At 55.9% G+C, this 21,515-nt stretch overlaps 1 protein-coding gene across 10 annotated transcripts; it reads right to left on the reverse strand.

Annotated features, from left to right (window-relative positions):
• Positions 1 to 93: 93 nt before the first annotated feature.
• Positions 94 to 21,198, reverse strand: PLEKHM1 (pleckstrin homology and RUN domain containing M1). 10 transcript variants are annotated; one of them, XM_042787264.1, is made up of 12 exons: positions 21,116 to 21,198; positions 16,510 to 20,463; positions 14,563 to 14,810; positions 12,525 to 13,157; positions 10,905 to 11,277; positions 8,740 to 8,980; positions 7,356 to 8,264; positions 5,473 to 5,618; positions 5,096 to 5,289; positions 4,583 to 4,646; positions 3,853 to 4,010; positions 94 to 964 (listed from the first exon to the last, which is right to left on the reverse strand). In XM_042787264.1, exons 2-12 carry the CDS (start codon positions 16,549 to 16,551, stop codon positions 835 to 837), a joined length of 3,138 nt encoding a protein of 1,045 aa, XP_042643198.1. In that variant the 5' UTR covers positions 16,552 to 20,463; positions 21,116 to 21,198; the 3' UTR covers positions 94 to 834. The 10 variants fall into 10 exon arrangements, with proteins under 10 accessions (XP_042643198.1, XP_042643207.1, XP_042643203.1 ...); XM_042787273.1 differs by having other exon boundaries at positions 16,510 to 16,598; positions 21,116 to 21,193; XM_042787269.1 differs by having other exon boundaries at positions 16,510 to 20,155; positions 21,116 to 21,181.
• Between the last annotated feature and the right edge of the window lie 317 nt (positions 21,199 to 21,515).

Consider the following 21,515-nt stretch of genomic DNA (forward strand, 5'->3'; position numbering starts at 1 on the left):
AGACGGAGGACGGGCACCATCCCTGTCCCCAACGCTCCTCCCTTGGACCTGCGATTTGGCACCCGGTGCAAAGAAGCAAACCCTGAAGACAGCTTCGCTTGTCGTTAAATAAACTTTATTTTTGCATGGGGAAGGGTGAAAGGAAAATAAAATTTCTTCCAAGGACTAAAAGCAGCAGGCGGGGAGGAGCAGCCCGGCTCTTCTCTCCCCGCTCTTCCCAGAGGCCACGGTGATGGGTGGGCTCTCTGAGCGGGAGATGCTCGGCCGGCCCCCGCGGGCCCCCCGGGGTGCGCAGGTCCCTAAAGGCACAAGTGTCCCCTCACCCCCTCCCCACGCGGCTGCTGTCACCTCCCCGGAGCAGGCCAGATTGTGCAAAACCCCCACGTAAAAAAATACTGTTTTTTCAGTATCGAACATCCTAAAAAACTAGAGCTTTAATCAATGTCAGTTATCCACACCCTTAATTGGAAATCCTGATTTACACCCTGGAAAGCCACTGGGTTTCCATGGGGAGGGGATGTACCAGGTTGGCACCAGGAGGGTGACTGGGAGCATCCCCGGGTTAGTGGGAATGGGGGGACGGACCTTTCCAGCCCCCCTTGCTCAGCCCTGGGTGGGCAGAGGGTCCCTCCGTGGGGCAGGAGCACCCGTGCCACATCACCGAGCACCGCCAGCTCCCCGTCCCCGGGGAAGGGCTGGGCGCAGGATCAGCTCCCGGGCGGGATGGGGGGGTGTCTCTTCCCTGTCCCCCCGCCCCCCCGCTGGCCCCTTCCCCTCGGCGCTGGTCCGGCGGGATGAGAAGCCAAGGGCAGTGTCAAGGTCAGTCCCCGGCTGCTAAAGGCTTGGCTCCCCGCTGGCCTCCACCTCCAGCTTTCGCTGGTACCTCCGCCGGCGCTCGCAGCGGGGGCACGACTTGGCGCCGGCTTGGCAGTCCCGGTGGAAGACGGTTTTGCATTCGCTGCACCTGGGAGAAACCAAAGGGGAAAAAAACCAAAAGAACAAAACAAAAAAAAAAAAAAAACAACAAAACAAACAAACAAACAAACAACAAAACAAAACAACCTGTTGGTTACATCAGAACAAAGACTGAACTTCTCTCGCCACCAAACCAGATTTAGGGACACTTCCTTGGTCTCTGTCTCCTCCAAGCACTTGCTGAGCAAAGAGCCCTGCCCGCTGCGAGAGCCACCTCTAGCTCAAGGCGAACCTTGCTAGCAGGGGCAGCAACTACTCGAGCAAAAGACCCACCTCGAGCAAGCTCAGAGCAAAAGCGGCAGCTCACCCGGAAACAGCACTGCGGGCGGCTGCCAGCGCGCTGCCGCCTTTCCGCAGATGAAAGAGGGAGATGCTGAGTGAGGTTTGCACCTTGCTTTGGGAGCGGTGGCAGCGCGAGAGCAAAGTCTCAAGGCTGAGACACCAACCAAACCCCGTGGCGGGCGCAGGGTGACGGGAGCCCGGCTGGGGGACGCACGGACCCTCTCTGCTTGCGGGGGCTGGGGCGCAGCCAGGAGCCCCCCCAGCCCTGACCGCGGGGGCCCGCACGTGGCAGGGCCGCGGCGTGGGGCCACGGGAGCCGCGGGGAAGGGGACAAGCAGCTGGGGATGGCGTTGCCTCTGAGCCCGCTGGCTCCGGGGAGGTCTTGCCAGCGCCCGCCCAGGACCTCCCTGCTCTGGCTCAGCGCCGCAGCAGGAATGTAAACAGCCAGAGACGATACGGGGTGCGGGGCGGAGGGAGGAGACACCCCGATCTGCCACGGGCGTTCACTGCTGCTCCCGGCTCAACAGAAGAAAACCCCGTGCTGCGAAGGCTGAACTCAATTCTCCCTGGTCGCAATCCCCCGCCTCGCCGGTAGCAGCAAAATGCAGCCCATCCACATGCCAAGCGGGTCAGCTAGATTATTTTTCAAATTGCCCTCAAGCGCAAATACCTGGTGCACGACTGATGTGTGAATACCACCGAACGCCTTAATCCCCCGAAGGGCGAGTGGAGAGGGGAGGGGAGAAAGGCCAAGCAAGGCCCCATCACGTATCGCAGCCTGGGTCAAATCCTGCTCCTGACAGGCGGCTGCAACCCCCCCAGTGACTCAGGATACGGAAAAGGCTCGTGCGCAGACAGGCGGGACGGGGGGTGCTGCCTGGCACCGTGCATTTTCCCAGCAGAATATATTTTCACGTGGTTTCTCTGGTTTAGCAGAGGTGGTGGCTCGCTCTCCCGAGCGCGGGGGGGGGGGATTTGCAAAGCCAGGGGCTGGTTCTCACCCTGCGTGGTTTCTGAGCGAGCAGCGGCCGAAAAGCGGCACCTCCTGCCTCCACCTGCCAGAGCAAGGGCTGCAGGAAGGGGCCACCGCTGCTGGGAGGAGGAGAAGGGCCGGCGCCCGGCGGGGTGCATGGTTAGGTTATTGTCAGGAGGTGTTTCAGACGCATCCTGCAGCCAGTGACGGCGTGCCCCCGGCAGCAGGCTGTCCCGCGGGGCGGGCAGAGGGGCAGGAAGCCGGGTTTAGCTTGGCGAGGATGTTGGTTGAGCTGCTTTCCTGCTGCACAACCTCCTCCGCCAGGAAAAAAAAAAAACAAAACAAAACAAAAAAAAACCCCCAACAAACCAAACTTCAGAGCCCGGCTTTACAGGACATGAGACCTCCAGCTGGCTGCCAGCAGAGCTCAGCCCCACAGGCCTGCTCTTTCCAGAGCCCGTGTGCTCTTTTTCGAGGGAAAATCAGTCCCTTGGGGATGTCCTTGATAACAAGCACAATGCTGTCCCTGCGGCAAGGAGGGAGAGCGAGCAACCCTCCTCAGCTGCCCTGGGAATATTTGCAACCACGTAAACAGGGTACCCAAGGATCGTGGTCTTGTTGGCATTTTGTTGCAGCTTCTGGATGTTGCTGCTCGCTTTTAGAGACTGCCAGGCAAAGCCAGACCACGCAGACCAGCAGCCTGTTCAACCTCCCTGCCAGGATGATATTCGTTACCAAAAAACCATCGAGATGTGGATCTCTCTCCACCTCTGCTGGACCAGGCTCCTGGGCTGGAAGGGTGTGATGCTGATTTCTTTAGAAAACCCTGATGGTGGGGATAAGCGCCCCCCCCCCCCCCCTTCTAACACACCCCTCCGCTGTCAGAGGCTGCTCAGCTGCTGAACCCCTCCAGCAGTTGACCCCACTGCAGGCAAGGGCCCTGCCTGCAAACGACAGAGCTCCACAGGCAGGAGCAAAAAACAGATGAAATCCAGTGTCTCCTGTCCTGCTGGGAACATCCCCGGCTTCTCCTCTGCAGGTCCCCAGGGCCGCCCACCGCTTATCTCCAAATCTGCGTCCGTTTGTCCTTCCTCCCCTCCTTGGTTGTAGAAGGGTGTATGAACAGTCCCGCTGCTGCTTTTCCTTCCTTCCTGCAACCCCTGGAAGGGGCCAGACTGAATCTGACTGTGAGATGTGGTGGCCAGCTGAGTGTGGCAGGGGCACGCAGCACCTTCATCCTCCTCCTCCTCCTCCTCCTCCTCCTCCTCCTGGCCTCCTCTGCTGCCCTGGGACCCAGCACCCAGCGAGGCTTTTGCAGGCACGTTCAATCTGCAAAGCCACCTCGCTTGGTGACACCTCAGCTCTGTGAGGATGGTCCTTCTGCCCCAAACAGCCCAGCTTTGGTACGGATCATCTTAGGGCCGAAGGGTGCCACGAGGACACGGGTGCCACGAGGATGCGCACCCAGCTCAGAGCTATTTCCAGGCCACCCCAGGGTTACCTGCCTAGAAAGCGGGCAGCCCCCGAGAGGGACCCAGGGGACAGTCCAGGCTCCTGGGAAAAGCCAGGCCGTGAGCTCAGGTGGCCTCGCAGCAGCGGCCCGTGACGGAGACGCCTCTCACCTGGTGGTAGTGTCAAACTCGAAGGGAAAAATGATGTCACTGCTGTTGCAGATCTGGCAGATGAAGCCGCGCTGGGTGCACAGGTCGCAGTTGTAGACGTGATGGGAGGCAAACTGGAGCAGAGACTGCAGGAAGGTCTCGAAGACGCCGTCAGCTATCTGCAGGGCAGAGAGAGGTCAGGCAGGCGCAGGGCCCAGGCTCCCATCGGGTTTGCACTGTGCAAAATCCTCATTACACCCGTTCTTTGAGCCGCTACGTGAAGTCAAGGCTGCCCTCCCAAAACAATCCAAAGCACACGCGCCTGGGTCGCAATAGCACCCCAGAGAGCAGACAGCAGCACCCACCGTCTGCCAGGACGGGGCTCCTGGCTTCGGAGTTGATGCAAAATCCACCAACCCATCCCCTCCAACATTATTTGCAATAGATACAAGTTTGTACGGAGACACATCAGCAGCAATGCCGGCTAAAATAGAGGTGAAACAACTCATCTGGTGTGATCCCTGTAGTTCTCGGAGGATACAGACTTGTGTCAATTATTTTGTCAAATTAAAGACAAGACAATTATTTGCCTTTAAGCTGATGTGCAAGCTTGCAGAGTGCATGTGATGGATGAGAGCAAGATAAAAGGAAGACAAAGCGGTTTGAAACCTTCTACAAGTGAAGTGCCATGCTCAGTAGAAACCGGGATGTTTTCATCAGCAAAACCCCTGTGACCACACAAAGCTCTCACCTGCCTCAGATCAGCGACACTGTATTTGTGGGGACACTCCAAGAGGTAGTGCCTGTGATCAAGCCTGCAAAGAAGCACAGAGAGGAAGATGGTAGATGATTTCCACCGTATCTCCAGTGGCTCTGGAGCAAGGGGGAGCCTGGATGATGCAGACTCTTGAAGAAAACCACTGTAAACTTGGATTTTGCATTGTGCCACACGTCCCAACTCCTGCCAGTGGAAATCATGTGAGAGCATTTCAAAGGGGGGAAAAAGAAAATAAATATCTCCTCTGTTTTCCCAGGTGTTTCCTGTCCAGCCAGAAGCTCCTCTATCAGGAAAGCGTTTCCTGAGTCACATCTCAACCAGCCAACAGATGGGAGAAGTCCTCACGGCAGACATGGAGCTGAAAACCAGCCCATGCCTTGGCAGCATCGCTCCCCGCTCCAACGGCGAGCGATGAGGAGGACCAGGGGAGCACTGGGGTGCAAAGAGGGGGACGCAGGGGCAGCATGGCCCAGGGAGGGACCTCACCGCTTGCTCAGCTCCTTCAGGGCCCCGCTGCGGCACATGATGAGATAATCTCCCAGCAGCTTCAGCTGTTCCCTGCTCCGGTGGATCCGTCCCATCCGCTCCACGTGGTCGTAGAGGCTCTCGTTGACCAGCTTCAGGTCGATCAGCGGCTGGTTACGGATCTGGGTGAGGAACTTCAAAGCCTGCCGGCACACCTGGGGCAGAGAGAGGCCAGAGGTGGGCATGCACCAGAGAGCAGCCCGGGAGGCTCGGCGGGAGGTGTGGGGTGGACGTCTCCACCTCTGCTGCTGGTGGAAATGTTCAGATGGACCTTCAGGAAGGGTAGGCAGACGCGGGAGCATTTCCCTGCCCCCTGCGCTGACTGAGCCCAGACTCACCCCTCGTTTTGTCAGATCCCAGTTGTGGATGAGGCGCGAGGGAATCACCGTCTCCTCGTCCCGGTGGCAGCTGTCGCAGTAGTACAGACCGGAGAAGGCGCAGAGCTTGGGCTTGGCAAAGGAGAAGCCGATCTGCCTGGAGCAGCCTGCAGGAAGGAGGCGATGAGAGGGGACCCGCGTTGCCCCAACAGCCTGTTCCCATCACTGCCAGGGAGGGGGAAGAAACTTTTGGGCAGGGGAATGGGGAAAGAAAGTCTTTGGAAGGGCTGGAGATCAGTTAAAGTGCTTGTGGGATGTTCCGTGAGAGGGCCCCAGCCCCTCCCTGCAGGCAAGGAGCCGTGATTTAAGACCACGACGGCCCAGAGGAGTCTGGACTATGCCTGAACCCACTTTAATCCGTCAAGTGGTTCAATTGTTTCAGTTTTCTTGTAGGAAAAGTGAATTCTGGAAACACCCCAGTGGTTTAGGGAAGAACCTAAATCCCACCTGCCTGCCCCGTCACCTCCACCAGTAACTTTGCCCCATTTTGTCTTCACTCAGCCCTTCTCTTTCCTGCTGCTGCTACAGGGTACCAAAACCACGTCTGCAAAGGATCCTCATCTGCAAGGGATGAGGTTGGGATGGATTAAGCCAAAAAAAAGCCTTTGTTATAGTGGTGGGTAACCCAGGAAGAACCCAGCTTGTGTCTTGGGGGAAATCTGCAGGGTTTTTATAGCGACTTGAAAAATGAGGGCATCTCATTTGGGGTCAGGAGGGCAGGAAAACCCTTCATGCTATTTTTAATGGGGTCTGTTCTCTAAAATAACTGATCACGTGAAAGTGAACCTCTGCCATGCTCAGGGAATGCTGGACCACCCCCACCCCTCACGCTTTGGGGTCGCTGGAGCACATCCCATAAAAACCAATTCATGGAGGTCAGGTGTTGCTCTTCGAACTGATAAAAAAGAGAAGCTTTTATCGCTTGTTACACCCTGACATGTAAAGAAACCACTCCTGTGTCAGGCTCTGGTGTCGGGCTGGGAGGGAGGTGAGAGGGGCAGGCAGCCTCCTAAGAAAACCTACACATAAAAACTGGGAATTTGTCTTTTCGGCTTGTTGCTTCCATCTGTTGGTAGGTGGAAGATGCAGGACAGAGCCTGGAAGGTAGAGACCAAATAGAATGGAAAATATATATATATATAAAGAAGAGAGATTAAAATTAAAAAAAAAAAAACAACCAACCTGCTGGAGGGTACAAGAAATACAATTTAAGCAGGAGAGAAATCTGAAGTTTAATTAACTTACCAAGGTAAAGAGAAAATTATACCTCCTGTGGAGGTCAGCAAGTGTTATCCTATTAAACCAGCATCGCCCCGCGTGCCGAGAGGCATTAGTGAAAGGTTAAATGAATGTTTTGCAAAATCAGCTTGTCACACCCATTGCAATGTTCACTCCTGTGCTGCGTTACCGGAAAAACAGCATTTGCTTTTGATTGTACTTTCCCTGCAGGTTGAGGTCACAAAATGCCCGGGAAGAAAGTCCTGGGACTCTCGGTCCATCTAATATTGCCTTCAAGCCAAGACCCACCACTGTCTATGCTGTAAGCATCTTAAACAGGGGCCAGCAGCAGCCCCGTTGGACCCGCGCTGGGCTGGGCTGGGGATTCAGCGTGGCGGGACTCACCCTGTGCACAGAGACCACCAAAGGTGCCACCCACTGGGGACATGAAGCCCCACTGAGGGGCTTTGGTGCTACCGGGGGTTTGGATGGGGAAACCAGCAGCTGCCCTCCAATGGGTTGGCGTGACTCAGGGCGTCTCTAATTTGATGTCACCTCGTTAACCTGAATGAGCGCAACATCATCCTCCAAGACGGTTCTGGGTTTTTGGACGAGCCAATGTATACCTGCACAGATGAAGCTCTGTGAGTCCAGGCCCTTCTCCATGGGGATGGCCACCAGGTATTGCAACAAGAAGCCGTTTTCCTTCACGATGTTCTTCAGGATGACCTGGGAGTGCCCGTCCAAGCCGCCCCCCAGTGTCAGCGCCTCCTCCGCGCTCTCCAGGTAGGACGTGAGCACCCCTCGGACCAGCTCCCTCCACGAGGCCGCTTCTTCCGCGTTCTCCGCCTGCAGCTTCAGGACAGCTTTGGAGGTGATCACCTTGAAGAACGCAGGTCCCCCAAGGCTTGTGTCTGGAAGGATGTCCTGGATGGTCTCTATACCGTAACTGTTGCTTAAAATTTTGTCATTGCTCCTGACCTTGAAGCACTTTAAAGTTTCTAGAGACAGGGAAAAAATAAAAGGGACCCAGGTTTTGTCTACGTCCACATACAGAACAGCCTCTTTTATTGCATCGAGCTCCGGTTCATAAGCTGGAGTCCAGTCGAAGCTGTTCCCAGGCACGTCGCTGTACTGGAGAAGAGCAGCGGAGTCGCTCTGGTTGGGCTGGCCTTCGCCACCGTCTTCTGGATACTCCAGCGTCTCCCACTCCTCCTCCTCCAGCTGAGGCCGGCACTTCTGCAGCGCCTCGCGGATCCTGTCCAACCAGTCCTCGGCCTCATCTCGAGAAGGAGCTCGTAGGTAGAGTTTTTTCCCCAGGAAAACCAGCTCGAAACGGCCGTCTGAGTGCGTCAGTGCCAGCGACTCGCACCGCAGCAGGGAATAGCTCTCCACGCAGATGCGGTCCTCGTGGTCCAGGAAGAGCCGGAGCTCCAGCGGCGACAGCTCGCAGGAAAACTCCTTCCATATCCCCATGGCTCCTCTCCGCTCCAGGCTGCCCAGCTTCAGGAGCCCTCGGAAAGGGTTGGAAAGACCTGGGGAAAAAGCAGATGTCTCAGTTTAACCAAAAAAAAAGGGGGACGCCAAGGGGCTGCTCGCAGTGAGCAACCCGAGGCACCACAGCTTGGAGAGCCAGTCCTGGCGGGTGGTGGGATGGGGCAGGAGTTTACAGGACCTTGGTCTCCATCATCTGTCTGCCTGCATTTGGGTTCTGAGGATGAGTGGGATGGCATAAAGGAAAATGTCCCTCGGGGGGACAGAGACATGGGGACAGAGGCACGCAGAGCACCTCCTCTCCTCCTGAAAAGCTTCCCACCAGAGCCACGGTGGGCTCAGCAACGCCACGGGGAGCTTCTGGAGCTTTTAGTGCTGCTTTTAGTGCTGCCAGCAGCTCAGCAGCGGCAAACGGCTGCTTCCCAAACAGCCCAGCACCCGAAACACACCCCAGCCCCTGAGCACTGCCCAGTGTAGGCCCCTGACAAAAGCAGGAGCGGGGAGGGCGGCGCGTACCCATCTGCCTGCGATGCACAACGCTGAAGCCCTTTTGTTCCCGTTCGGGTGACATTTTGGGCTTCCCGCTCTCCGAGGACGGCACTGACAGCCTTTCCAAGTCAAGAGCACTGATGAGCCCTGGGGCCAGCCCCTCGCCAGCCCCCTCCGGCCCAAAGCCATTGGTGTCGGCTGTGCTTTCGTCGCTGCCTCCCGGAGAAGGTCTGTAGAAATCATCTTCTGAGATCCAGCTCTTTCTTTTCTGATCAAAAAAAAAAAAAAAAGAAAATTATCAAAATCTTTGAGAACTCCGGTGCCCTTCAAACACGCCCGCCCGCAGTGACCCCCTCCACTGGGGGCTGCTCCCACGCAGACCGAATCCCACGCTGGCCATTCCCCCACAGACGGCTCCCCTGCTCCCTCCCATCAGGGAATGTTCCATGGGACTGGGTCAGCAGCTGATAAATGCTGGGATTATATACTGGTGGGATTATAAAGACCAAAACTGATGGGTTCTCTCCCCCTAAAATCATCGTGGGGCTCAGAGGGAGAGCACAGTCCCTGCTCTTGCCACATACAAGATATTTGGTCCAGGAAGAATTTCTGATAGAGGGTGATAAACCAGCCCTGCCGTGGAAGGGTACGAGGTCACCTGGAGCAGTGGTACCATCCTTGTTCCAGGAAGAACAGAGATGGGGCGAGGTACAGAGAAGATGTCTAGGATGAAATAGAGATCTACGGCTTACAAGCAGATGCTACAAACACCAGGCCTGATCGGTACAGGGAAAAAGCAAGGCAGAGAAGGCAGACAGAGGAAACCTCTGTTTCCATACATCAGGAGTGGATGAGACCCACAAGCAGAAGAAAACTTGTTAAGCTAAAAGAAAACATGGCTGTTAACTTCTCTGGGAGTTTTTCTGGCTAAAAAGAACAGTGTGAGGTTCTGGGACAAGGTCTCCAAACAAACACGAGGAGCAAAACATGACCCAGCTCAGTGCCCTGGCAAAACGGAGCAGCTTCCTGAGACTCAGAGCATCCCTGCCAGGACCGCATCCCACCAGGATGACCTCTCAACTACCCCACCCTGCTTTCCAAGAGCCTTTTATTCGGAATAACAAATTAAATGACAGCAGAAGAGCTGTCACCATCCTGCAGCGAAGATCACGGGTGGCTTGCGGTGCAGCTCCCAACGCACAGGCAGGCTTGGCTTACTCTGGGACCAGGAATGCAGGTTGCTGTGTGAGTCATGCGAAAGCAGGGGGGAATTTCCTGTTGACACCGTATGTTATACATAGATTAGGTCAAACTGGCCCAACACCATGAGGAAGCAGCGGAAATGGGATAACTGGGAGGGAGCCAAAAGGAGCAGAGACCAAAAAGAGAAAACGTTTGGAGTGGGGTATGAAGCATATCCTAACCTCACCAGGATGGAAATGATGGGAACCAGGATGGAAACAATGGGAACCAGGATGGAAAAGTCAGTAACAAATTAGACAGAGGACAGGGCTGTTCAAAGAGTTTCCTAAAAGCAAAAGCATGTGGATCAACTCCTTGGCGGCAGCAGGGGAAATCCGCCGCTGCTCAAGCTAGCCTAAGCACCAGGGAATGCCATCCTGCTCTGAGAACAGATGTGCTGCGAGAATATTTTTCCACTGGAAAACTGTAATTTGTTTCTCATCCAGCCAACTCTTTTCCCTCCTCTTGCGTGGACCACAGACAAAGAAAAGTCCCCAAGAGAAACTCGACTCTCAGGCTGTTTTATCAGCTTGCACACAGCCTATGGCCTGATTTGCGTGAGAGCTCATCACTCTCCAGGTATTAACAAAACCAAAAAATTCCTGTGGCAGCCGCTCTTGGCGAGGGGTGACTGGCAGAAAGGCTGGGTTTCAAAAGCTTTAGCGCCTATTTTACGAGGGAATATCGACTTTGACCCAGTTTCTCCCAGGGCGGCTGCACGGACACAGCTCCCCGGGGTCCAGGGAAGTGCTCGTGGAGTGGGGAGCGTCACTTACAACCAACTTGCTGCCAGGAGAGTGGAAGCAGAACGGAAGACAGTTGGAGAAACCGGTGCCTACTCAGAAGCGGTCACCAGTTTTATTTTCATTTTCCATCCGATCTGCTGGACAGGAAGAATAAAACCAAGGAGATCGACAGGAAGGGAGCTACCGGCCACCCGTGACACCTACCGGGCAACCCAGCAGCGGAGAAAGGAGGTATTCTGCCGTGGGGCTGGGGGCTGCCTGGCTCGCCTCGCGGCCGCCCACCGTGTCGCTTCTGCCCGTCTCTCCTCTGCTCGGACCGCCACACCGCGCGGCCGACACGCCGGCCGTGCCGCCGGCCCGCGGCGCTGCACCTCCGTCCCCATCGCCGGCCGTCACCGCGGCGCTGGGCCCAGCAGAGCCCGGCCTGTCCGTGTCAGGGGGGGGCTGGTGCCGAGCTCCGTGGGACGGGGCCGGGGGGCAGGCGGGCTGCCGGGGGGAGCAGCCCAGCGCGCTGGGGACCAGCCGTCCCTCCGGGGCTTCTAGGCTTGGCTTGGCTTTGCTGAACTCGGATAACACCCTTGAAACAGAAAAGTGACCAGTTTGAAGGCAGCTACGTTAACCAGAACCTATAAACACCCCGGTAATTGCAAATTATAGCCACCCCAAAAAAGTGCTCAGCATCACTGCTCGTCTCCTGCGCGCTGGCAGCACGGTACAGCTGCAAAAAACCCCACGGCACCGATCGTGCTAACAGAAAAATGTGTGATTTGTGCCCAACGGAGCAGCAGTCAACCCCACGGAGGGCAAGGACCCTGCCTGCAAAGGATGAATATCTGAACTACGCACGTGAATGGGGTTTAATTTCCTTCTGATGGACATCTCCCAGTGGAAGGGGAGCACCGGGTGCTCCCCACGGCCCCAGCCCCACGCACAGCTCCCAGACACGTAACGAGCCATGGACAGCGTGCCAAACTTCAAACGTTTGCATAACCATTAATGAGCAATTCTTAGTGGAGCCCGGCCAGGCAAGACACTGTTCCCATGCCCCTGCTCTGCCAACAGCTAGGTTGAATTAAACCAGCCCAAGATTAAAATTCGAAACGACATCTTTTCATCACGAGTTTAATCCAATCATGGCAGGTTCTTCCAGGATCATCGTAAGATGCAAAATCTTAGAAGTAGGTAACGATGCCGTTATCAATGGGGAAGAACAGACTGCAGCACTAAACCCTCTTGAAGACCCTTACTGGGAAGAAGGTGGCTTTGCCAACCAGCACCCTGAAGCCAGGCTCCTTCTGAGCCAGGTTTTAAAAGTGGCAGGGAAAATATTTACTGCTTACTCAGACCTTATATAACCTGCTGGAAATCTTTGTGCTGGGTGTTTGGCAGAAATAAATCATGAGGATGACAAACTAACAACCTCCCTCCTCTAAATCATCTGTCAAAGCTGCAAATTATAACCCTTTCCTGTGAGCAAACTCATTTCTTTCCCCCCGCAGAAAGCCCCGGAGCATCCCCCAGCGCATGCCAGGGAGATGTGACACTCCTGAAACCAGGGAGCAGCATTTTTCTGACGTTTCTGCCTCGGTAAAGAGGACAGACACATACTTTAGTGGCCAGAAGCTCATTTGCCATGGCAGCAGGGTCCCAGCAAGCCATGCTGAGCATTTTTTTTTTACCCTTCAGGCTCTTCCCAGGAGCTAAAAAATAGATTGTTAAGGAGAAACATAGGAGAAAGCCTTCCTGCCTATAGAGAGAAAATAAATGACAGCCTGGGAGAGGGTTAAAAATCCATCTGAAGAGGAGGTCTGTGAAAAGACTCACTCTTGCAGCGACCTGTCCAGGTCCTCGGCGGTGGCCGTCCCCAGGTCGGAGTCGCAGGAGAGCGGCTCCTCGCTCCGCTCGGGACTGCGGGCGCAGGGAGCGGGGATGCTGTCGGAGCCCAGGCTGGAGGAGAGCTGGGACGAGCTCGTGGTGTTAAGGCTCAACGAGGACGACGTGAGCTTGATTTTGCTGCTGGCTTTGCTGATGGGGAGGACAGAGGGTTGAATCTCGATCTCGTCTGACCCTGATGATTGGGAGATTGAGCCCAGCGATGCTTTTCTGTGGGGTTCTGATGTTGAGGATGTGAGGGGCTCCAGCAGCTCCGAAACAGGACACAGACCGGACAGGGACAGAGGGGTGACAGTCCACTCATTCAAAACCGCCGATTTATAGGACAGCTCGAAGGTTAAGGACGATAAGCCCTGCAAGTAGCTAAGGAGAAACTCACACTCTTCGGCATCCAAGAGCAGAGCGGTTGCCTGGTAGTATTCGGGCAGCCGGGACCTCTCCCGCAGCAGCAGCTTCAGGTAACACTCCACGAGGCCATCGTTCAAAGCCAGCCTCAGCCAGGCTCGGCAGCGGCCAACGTCCGTGTTGATAAAGATGAGTTGTTCCAGCTCCGAGACAATATTTCTGGGGAAAGGGAGAGAAAGAGCAGAAAAGGCCCTGAATGGCTCTGTTTTCGGTCCATCACAGGGTGCAGATCCTTCAACAGGAACTGCCCAATGTGCTCTGCGGAGTTTAGGAGTTGGGACAAAAAAAGGCTGTGGAAAAGCTTTCCTTCATGGAAAACATGGTTCCCCGTGGAGAAAAAAAAGAGTTCCTAAATGCCCCAAAGCTAAATATTTTGGTAACAACCCCGTGTATCCCTCGGGTGCCTCTGGGTGCTCCTCCTCTCTCTGGCTGAGGGCACCTACCACACATCACTCACCCTGGACCAAGGATGCAGAAGGGGAAATTCCTGCTGTCCCTGCACACTGGTGAGGCTTGCTCTGGCTGGATATTCCTCGGTGACAACCGTGTGTCTAAATCCTAGCTTCAAATTTCAAATTAGCCAAAACATGGCAAAAATTGCTGCAGCAGCCCAAAAAATCACCAGGTCAAGTTGAGTTTCTCAAACACTCTCAGCCTCCTGACTTCAGTCATTCTCCCCCAGAATCCAACAGCGACACCACCCTCCCCAATCCTCCCTGGCCCCAGTTTACGTCGGCACTGCAGATGCTACAAAAAACAGGGCAAAAGTTTTGTAAGTTTTTTTTAAACGTGTCTCTCAAGAAAAAAGGAAAAACCTTCAAAGGGCACAAAAATATCCCCCATAGCATGCGAAAGTGTTATTTTCATCTGCTCGTTCATAATTTAAGAGTTGGTGATGGAGTTAGATGAGGCCTTCAAAACTATTTGCGCGTGGGCTGTTATTTAGTGTGGGAGGACTCTGCTCAGGGAGTGGCTCAGAAAAACCCCAGCAAATAACGATAGTTACCCAGGTGAAACCTCCTCAAAGGCTGGTTGGGACATGGGGAAATGGAGACCAAGGGTTCCCAGCAGGTCCAGGTTAGAAGAGAGACCAGACCCCTGTGCTGTGCATCCCATAACCCGCCACTCCTGTATCCCGGTGCGGTCACCAGAGTCCCACTGGGGACATGGAGTCCCCATGTACAGCCCCGGCACCCAAAAATAAATAAGAAAGGGGCGTGCCCTGAGCTGGCAGCAGCATTTCATTCCTCAACTGTTTGGGGCCATCGGCTCATGCCTAAATGGCACTCTACCCCCCGCCCACGCTGCGAGGGGCTGTGCTGGGTGCCCAGCCCTACATCGCGGGGGCTCTGCTCTCCTACATGCATCTCCAGCCCCCCAAGCCACCCTGTGAGAGCACCTCTCCCCCCAACTGAAGGGACTGAGCACACAGCACAGGGTAGAGACTTATGTTTCTGTTGAGCCATCCTCCTACTTGCCTCTCCCCGAATTTTGTGGCTTTTGCGCCAAAGAGAGGGGATAAGCCTGAGCGTGCAAACATCTTTTGGCAGGGACGGGCACTCACCGATGGGTGATGCTCTTCAGCAGACCCCAGAAAACTGGCTGGGGAAGGGGTCCCCGACCCCCTGATTTCTTCCCTTTCCCCCCACTCTCTGCTTTTATATGCTTCGCCTTCAGCCCGTGCACAAAGACAGCTTCCAGGGCGCTGCAGAGGGTGTTCGCGTTCCCATCGTCGCTGGTTACAACGGCATCCGAAGTCACGTACTGCTTCTGCAACGCCTTGATGGCGTTCACCAGTTGCTTCTTGATCAGCTGCAGGACAGAAGGTACATGCTTGGATTGTAAAAGAATAAGTACTAGGAAAGCTTTCATATAAAACGGCTCAAAACCTGCAAGGTTCATCCAGAGCAAAGCACCATGCGACTCCTGCTTCATCCATGTGCTTGGCAGCGGCTGTTAGGGAGCACCAGAGCTCAACCAGTCAATCTGGGGACTCGTGGCATCACGGTTCATTTGGCTTTTTTTAAAAAAATGAGTAATTTATGCAATTTTGGCTGGTGTTTTGGAGCCCACTAGGTTGCTGGGGCTCTATTCAGAGCATGTGGTACTTCCTCTGTAGACACCAAATTGCTTAAGAGAATGGGGAGAAAAAGAAACGGGTTCTTTGCAGGCGTTTGCTTGGAGGAAACAAAAGGATTAAATAAGCATGGGTGAGAAACGAGGAACTTGAAGGAGATAACCCGTAACAAGGGCTGTGAAACCATTTGAACTCGTGCAGATCAGCCCAAGCAGCATGTGACGCGCTAACAAGTCCCGCCAGCAGAAATCAAAGCTATAGCTCTCACTCTCAAGCAGCTCCTCTGTGTTCATTAACCCACAGGCACTGCTGGGGATGCCCCCCTCCCCCCCCAAAAAGATGGGTTTGGAAGGATGGCTGGGATTTAGCTGCTGCCTTCAGAGAGACGTGGGGGGCTTTGAGGCTGGAACATGGGAATTTTACCTTCCAGCAGCTTTCCTTCCCTTGTTCTCACACCAGTTGAAAATAAGCAAGTTCAGTGAATTTAACAATTTTACACTGGTGAAGAGAATTTTTTTTTTTTTTTTTCTCCTAACACAGCTGAGCCCGGATGTCTCAATCAACGTTATTTAAAACGAAAGTTGTACTTCCCAGCAGGCATTTGGCAAACACTGCAAATTCAGCCGGGACCTCATCAAACAATTCATGTTTCGGCATCAATCACGCAGCATTCAGGGCGAACACTGAATGGCACCAGCCACTGCGACTGGGGCAGGGCAGATTTTGACTTGAGCCTGGGTTGGCTGCACAAACCCGTATTGAATTTCCAGCCCAGGGTGTTTTTTTTCAGCATCTAAATAAGATTTCCAGCAGCTGTAGTTCAAGGACAACAGCCGGGGGAACAGGCACCTTCTCCCTGCCCGTATCAGGGGATGCCTCTTGCAGCAGGAGCCACTTTCCAGCTGCCCTGCAGATCTGCTAGCATAAGCAACCCGCCTGCAAGCAGCAACCGTGGGCTAACAGGATTAAAGAGTGCAAATGATTTTATCTGTCATGCATGAATTAATTTTGCTGTAGGATGAATTAAACACCCGGTTTGAACTGCCAGGTTTGAACTTTGCTCATTAAACGTGTTTAGACTCCCAAAGCTGGGTGAAGAAACCCCAAATATACAGAGCGGCGGTGCTCCTCCACCCAGGTATCAGGGCTGAGGACCCTCCCCTGCCCCACGCTGGGTCTTGCCACGAGGGGCAAAGCCCAGAGTAGAGTCTGATGCAATTTAACTCACAGTCCACGTATTTGCTTTAACCTCCCTGCACCAGACAAACCATCAGGGACCCTCTCTGCTGGAAAGCCTGAGCTGCCCTTTACCATATAAACCATCCCAACCCCAGCTGGCAGCACGGACAGGTCCTACCATGTTCTCACTGGTGACTGGCGTTGCACTGGGGGGTAACTGGAGCTACGTGGGGAGGTTCAGGGGGTCTTGCTCACCTGTATGGCTTCCTTGGGGTCATCGGCGTGGCTCGAATGCATCTCAGCTGCTGCCGCTCCCTGCGCCGGGCGCTGCCTTCACATGTCACCTTTGGGACAGGGAGGAGGAGCATGTCTGAGCACCCACTGGGTTTACATCTAACTCACCTGCCACGCAAAGGGCACCCGGTGTCAGGCAGGAGGCACGGATCATGCACTGAGGCATTGTGCAAGCGCTCACGGCCAGACCGCCGCGGGACTCAAGCTGGGACTGACATACGACCGTATCGAAACACACCACGCTCCCCAGGGACCAGGAGAGTTTCAGGCAAAACAGAGCACGGCCAAGAGACCGAGAGGGAGTAATTAACCCTTGCAAGAAGGGGTAATTAACCCTTGCAAGTTGCCTGCAGGCAGCCCTAAACCTGAGTGGGACGCCGGGCCGGTCAAACCAGCAGCGATGCACGCAGGGCCAGGGATTGCTTCCCTTCTGGTTCTACACCACCTGCAGTGCCCAGGCGCCAGTGAGGGCATCAAGACAGGCATTTAGCAAGAGTGAGCTTGAACGATGACACTTAAACACCATGTGAACAGCATTAAGGTGGCCCAGACAGAGGGGTGTCACCCCCCAGCAGACCCTGGGCAGAGGTGACGGCAGCTCATCTCGCCGGTACGTGCTGGAGGAGCGACGCTGCTGCCAAACCCAGCTGGGACAGACCCTCTGGGAGGTGCCCGGGCACTCGCCCCGATGGCACAGAGCTGTCTGGGAAGATGGGAAGGAATAAAGCAGCTTCTCCATCAGGTTTCCAGTTGCTCCGTTCAGAGGCAGATGAACCCCAGAATGTCCCTGCTCCTGGGGGTGCAGATGGCAGGGCTGCTCTGCTGCAGCTGAATTTGGTAGGAGAGGGAGAAAAATCAATGTTCTACCGCTACGGGAAACCCCGGGAAAACCAGAGCCAAGCAGCCTCGCTGGGGTCATCTGCAACTGCAGGGTGTTTGCAGACAAGGGACCTTTGACTTCTGACTTCTGGCCTCCTGTCCTGTTCTTCAGAGCCGTCTGCTGAAAACCAGCTGTGCCTGGAGGCTCTGTGAGCAAAGCATGCGGCTGTCAGCGAGACGCCTGTCGCACGGCTGCATCCCTGCTCAAACACAGCGTGTCCTGGCACTGAGAAGGGTCTGAGAGCTGCTCCAGCACCAGCTACTGCTGTAAACCTTTCTAAGGATGTGATAAATTGGAGAAGAAATTTATTCCCTTGAGTTGGAAGCCCTCGCCATCCAAATGGAGGAGAGCCCAGCAGCTGACTGTGTGGTTTGGGTATGCCCACAGCAGACAACCGTCTTGGTATTGCATCAATACTTCAGATTTTATTTTCAAGGCAACACAAAGACCCCAGGGCTTTCCCCAAGCTGACCTGATGGCCTCGACCTGCCCCTCTCTCTGCACCGTGAGCCATCAAACCAGTGCAGAAACACGGTTTGCAGACCAGCTCCTACATGGTCATGGCCAGTCCCAAAGGCAGCAGTGGTCCAGATCCAGAGCAGCCCAAATCTGGAGCAGCCTAAACCCAGAGCAGTCCGAATCCAGAGCACCCCATGCACGTACCGCATCAGCCAGTCCTGCCCAGAGCAGCGGGTCAAAAGCCCTTTGGGGACAAACTCTGGATCAATCCTCAGTGTTTCCAGAGTTCACAAACAATTTCATAGAAAAGGAAACTGTTTTCGCCATGACTTGTCATAAGATTTCCTCTCTTTGGGTTGCAACACAGAAATGGGGGAGCACAGTGATTACAGGAACATTAACCTCTGGCTCAGAGGCTTGAGGTGCTGCTGGGGTTTTTTAGGGGGAGCAAGGGGACACCTAAGGGCCAGCAGCAGTTGATGAGGACCACAGAGAGCCACCTCCATCTCTGTCCTCCGCATGGGAGGTTGAGGCTCCTCGGGGCCGGGCAGCCCCTGAACCTTTCCCTACCACCTTCTCCATACACCCCGCAAACGAGCGACACATCCCACCCAAGACACATTCAGGGTGCAAGAGCTGGGGGTGGGAGAGCCAAGGGTGCGAGGAGGAAGCTGTGGGCATTTCTCATGCCCAGAGAAGCAGTGCAGGTGTTTCAGCTCCAGAACTGCACCCGCCGTCTGTGCTCTCGGCGCCGGCCACCCCGGCGTCCCTGGGTGCTCGCAGAGGAGGGCACTGCAGCGGTGTTTTTGCAAAGACCTCATCCAGATTTTACTGAGCGAGTGGTATTCCCCCAACACACACGCTCCTTTGTCGGCATCACCTTTCCCAGCGTCTGCAGGAGGCAAGACGCCGAGGAGGACACCCGCCACCTCCATCACGGGACTCTCCACTCCCACCGCGACCAGTCCAACCAGTTTGTTCCAGCATCATGAATCCACACGGCACCGCTTCTGTTGGGACAGCATTTTCCTGAATAACGAGTGCAATGAACCAGCTCTGAGGTGGATTTCACCTGACACAAGTCTGTGGTGAAACATGGGGAAATCGGGCCAGCAGCCCCGGCGCCGGACTGGCCGGCTCTAGAAGGAACCAGAGGGCTCCAGAGCACTTCCAGGCAAATCCTGGAAAGCCACGGCTGTTCCTTGTGATCTTGAAAGGATAAGAGATGGGATGGATGTGCAAACACAGAGCCAAGCACATCTATAGCAGAAAAAAAACCCACATTGTTTCCCAGCAGTCACCACCCCGGAGGCTACGCAAGCAGAGCACAACAGCTTGAGTAAAACAAAGAAAATAAAACAAGTGAGAAATAAATCAGCCAGCAAGCCGGTGCGGTTAAACCTACCGAGGAAGAGAGTCGCCGGTGGTGCGAGAGCAGAGCTGTTTATTTACCAAACTGCTGCAAAACAGCCAAATTCTTTAGGAACGGCTTGTTCAAACCAAGCCTTGTGCCAGGAGAGGCAGAGACCCCGTCCCAGAGCTCGGCTCTTTGGTCTCCCAACAAGCGACGCTCTCCGAGTTATAAATAAACAGCAGGTCACCGCTCGTGCTTTGCAAATGGAAAACAACAGCCCACGACGACGGCGTGAACCGGTGACTCAAGGCCTGGACGCGGAGCCAGTCATTTTCCAAGCACGAGTGCTGTGCCAGTCACCCTCCGTCCCGGGGAAATGAGGGCTTTGATGGGACGGTGGGTCCCAGGGCTGGTGTTGGGACAGCCCTCTCCTCCTACACAGCTTCTGCCGTCCACCCGGACCCAGCCACGCTTGATGTGCAAGCTGACCCCAAGCAGAAGCAGCACAGGAGCAGGAAAGCCAGCTGGCACGGCGAGCGGATTGGTTTGTTGGGAGGATAAAACCTCTCGGAAATAACTGAGCGAGGGTTAGGGCAGGGTTAGAGCCCAGCCCCAGCTCACAGCAGGACAATCGTGGTGCAACTTCAGCTCCTTCCCTGCACCCAGCCCGGCCGCGATTCCCACTGCAGGGACACAGGCATCGCGTAAGGGACGGGGACCAACACGCCACCCTCCTCCCCGCGGAAACGTCCTCCTTGCAGCTGACAAACCTGGTGGAGGATGGAGAAGAGCCGCCGCTGCTGAACCCCTCCAACTTCTACCCCCGCGCACCGAGCGGGACGCCCAGGAGCAGCCGGGGGAGGAAAACCAGCAGCTGAGCTCCCAGCACTGCCCTTGACGGCAAGATTGCGTTTCTCAAACACAAAAAAAATGAGAATTTCTTTTAGGCTGTTGCCTACTCCTCTACCAGACTACAATTTGGTGGAGCTGCAGGTAAAGCTGGGGGTTGATTTTCCCCGGTGTCACAGCTGGCAGAGCCACCGCGCAAGGGCGAAGCGGGTTGTGAAACCCCCAGCGCGTTGCAGCAAGGTGTTCCTGTATTTATACTCCCAAATTTTGTGTCGCTCCGGATTCCCAGCGCTGGAGTTTCCCAATTGATTTGGTGGCCATCGGACACGGCAGGCAGCTCGCATCCCTTGACAGGGGGAGAACTGGGGGGTCACTGGAAGTAAGGCGACAAGAAACCGGCTCTTTACACTCCACATTTTCTGCTGGACACAAGAACTACCCAGAGCTCGTTCATGGCTGCTTGTTTTAAGTGAGAAAATATAATTTGTAGAGAACGTAACGCACAAGAAACCAGAGAAAGCTCTAAAAGTGAAGCCTCTGGGCCCGGCGTGAGGGCAGGAACCAGGCTGAGATCTTTGGGGTGTCAGTGCCGGAGGGAGCGGGTCGAGGACCAGCCACCCCCCCGGGACACTGTGGAAAGCAGCATCTGACCCACGTGTGGGGGGGGCATGGAGCGGCTCAGCGCGGGGTCAAGGCTGCCGGGCAGCGCTGCCCACACGTGGGGGGCCTGGCGTGGGTGGGCCTCGGGGTCAGGCGCCCCCGGTGGGGTGGGGTGGGGGGGGGCTCGTGGCTGTGGGGGGGGACCCGGGTGGGTGGGGAGGGATCGGGCCCCGGCTGGGGGTGGTGCGGGCAGAGCCTGCGTGGGGAAGGGTCTGCAGCGGGGGGGGGGGGGGTGTGGGGGGGACACGCACACCCCCCTTGCTTGCACCACTCCGGACCCCCCATCACCCTGCACCCCCCATCTGCACCCCCATCGCCCCGCACCCCCTCTCTGCCACCCCCCCCCCCCCCCGCCCCCCGCTCACCGGCTCCGCGCCTCCGGCCGGGAAACCCGGAAGTACCGGCCTTGCCGGGAGCGCGCACGCCCCGCCCCTCCCGACGCCAGCGCGCAGCGGGGCGGGGCCGAGGGGCGCGGGGCTACGCCCACCCCCGGGCCACGGGGCGGGGCTGCGGGCGCGCGCGCTTGGCCGCGGAGGGTGTCGCGGACGAGCACGCACGCGCGAGCGGGCGCCCGTGTGCGCGCACACGCACGGATGCACACGCACGGATGCACACACACGGATGAGCACACACGCATGTGCACGGAAGCGCTCACACACGCGTGCACGCGCACAGGCACAAGCACGGGCAGGCACACCGCTACACACGCGCGCACGGGGACTACACACGTGTACGTGCAGGTGGGCACACGTGTGCACATGTGTG

The sequence above is a fragment of the Tyto alba genome, unplaced genomic scaffold, assembly GCF_018691265.1.
Source record: "Tyto alba isolate M040663 unplaced genomic scaffold, T.alba_DEE_v4.0 Super-Scaffold_12, whole genome shotgun sequence".
NCBI classification, from domain to species: domain Eukaryota; kingdom Metazoa; phylum Chordata; class Aves; order Strigiformes; family Tytonidae; genus Tyto; species Tyto alba.

Excerpts from the sequence above, each read along its gene's own strand:
- PLEKHM1 (XM_042787264.1), bottom strand. The coding sequence starts at position 16,551 with ATGCATTCGAGCCACGCCGATGACCCCAAGGAAGCCATACAG. Across the intron at positions 13,158-14,562 it reads CTGAAGAGCATCACCCATCG|AAATATTGTCTCGGAGCTGG; the intron begins GTGAGTGCCCGT and ends CCCTTTCCCCAG. Across the intron at positions 8,265-8,739 it reads TGTGCATCGCAGGCAGATGG|GTCTTTCCAACCCTTTCCGA; the intron begins GTACGCGCCGCC and ends CTTTTTCCCCAG.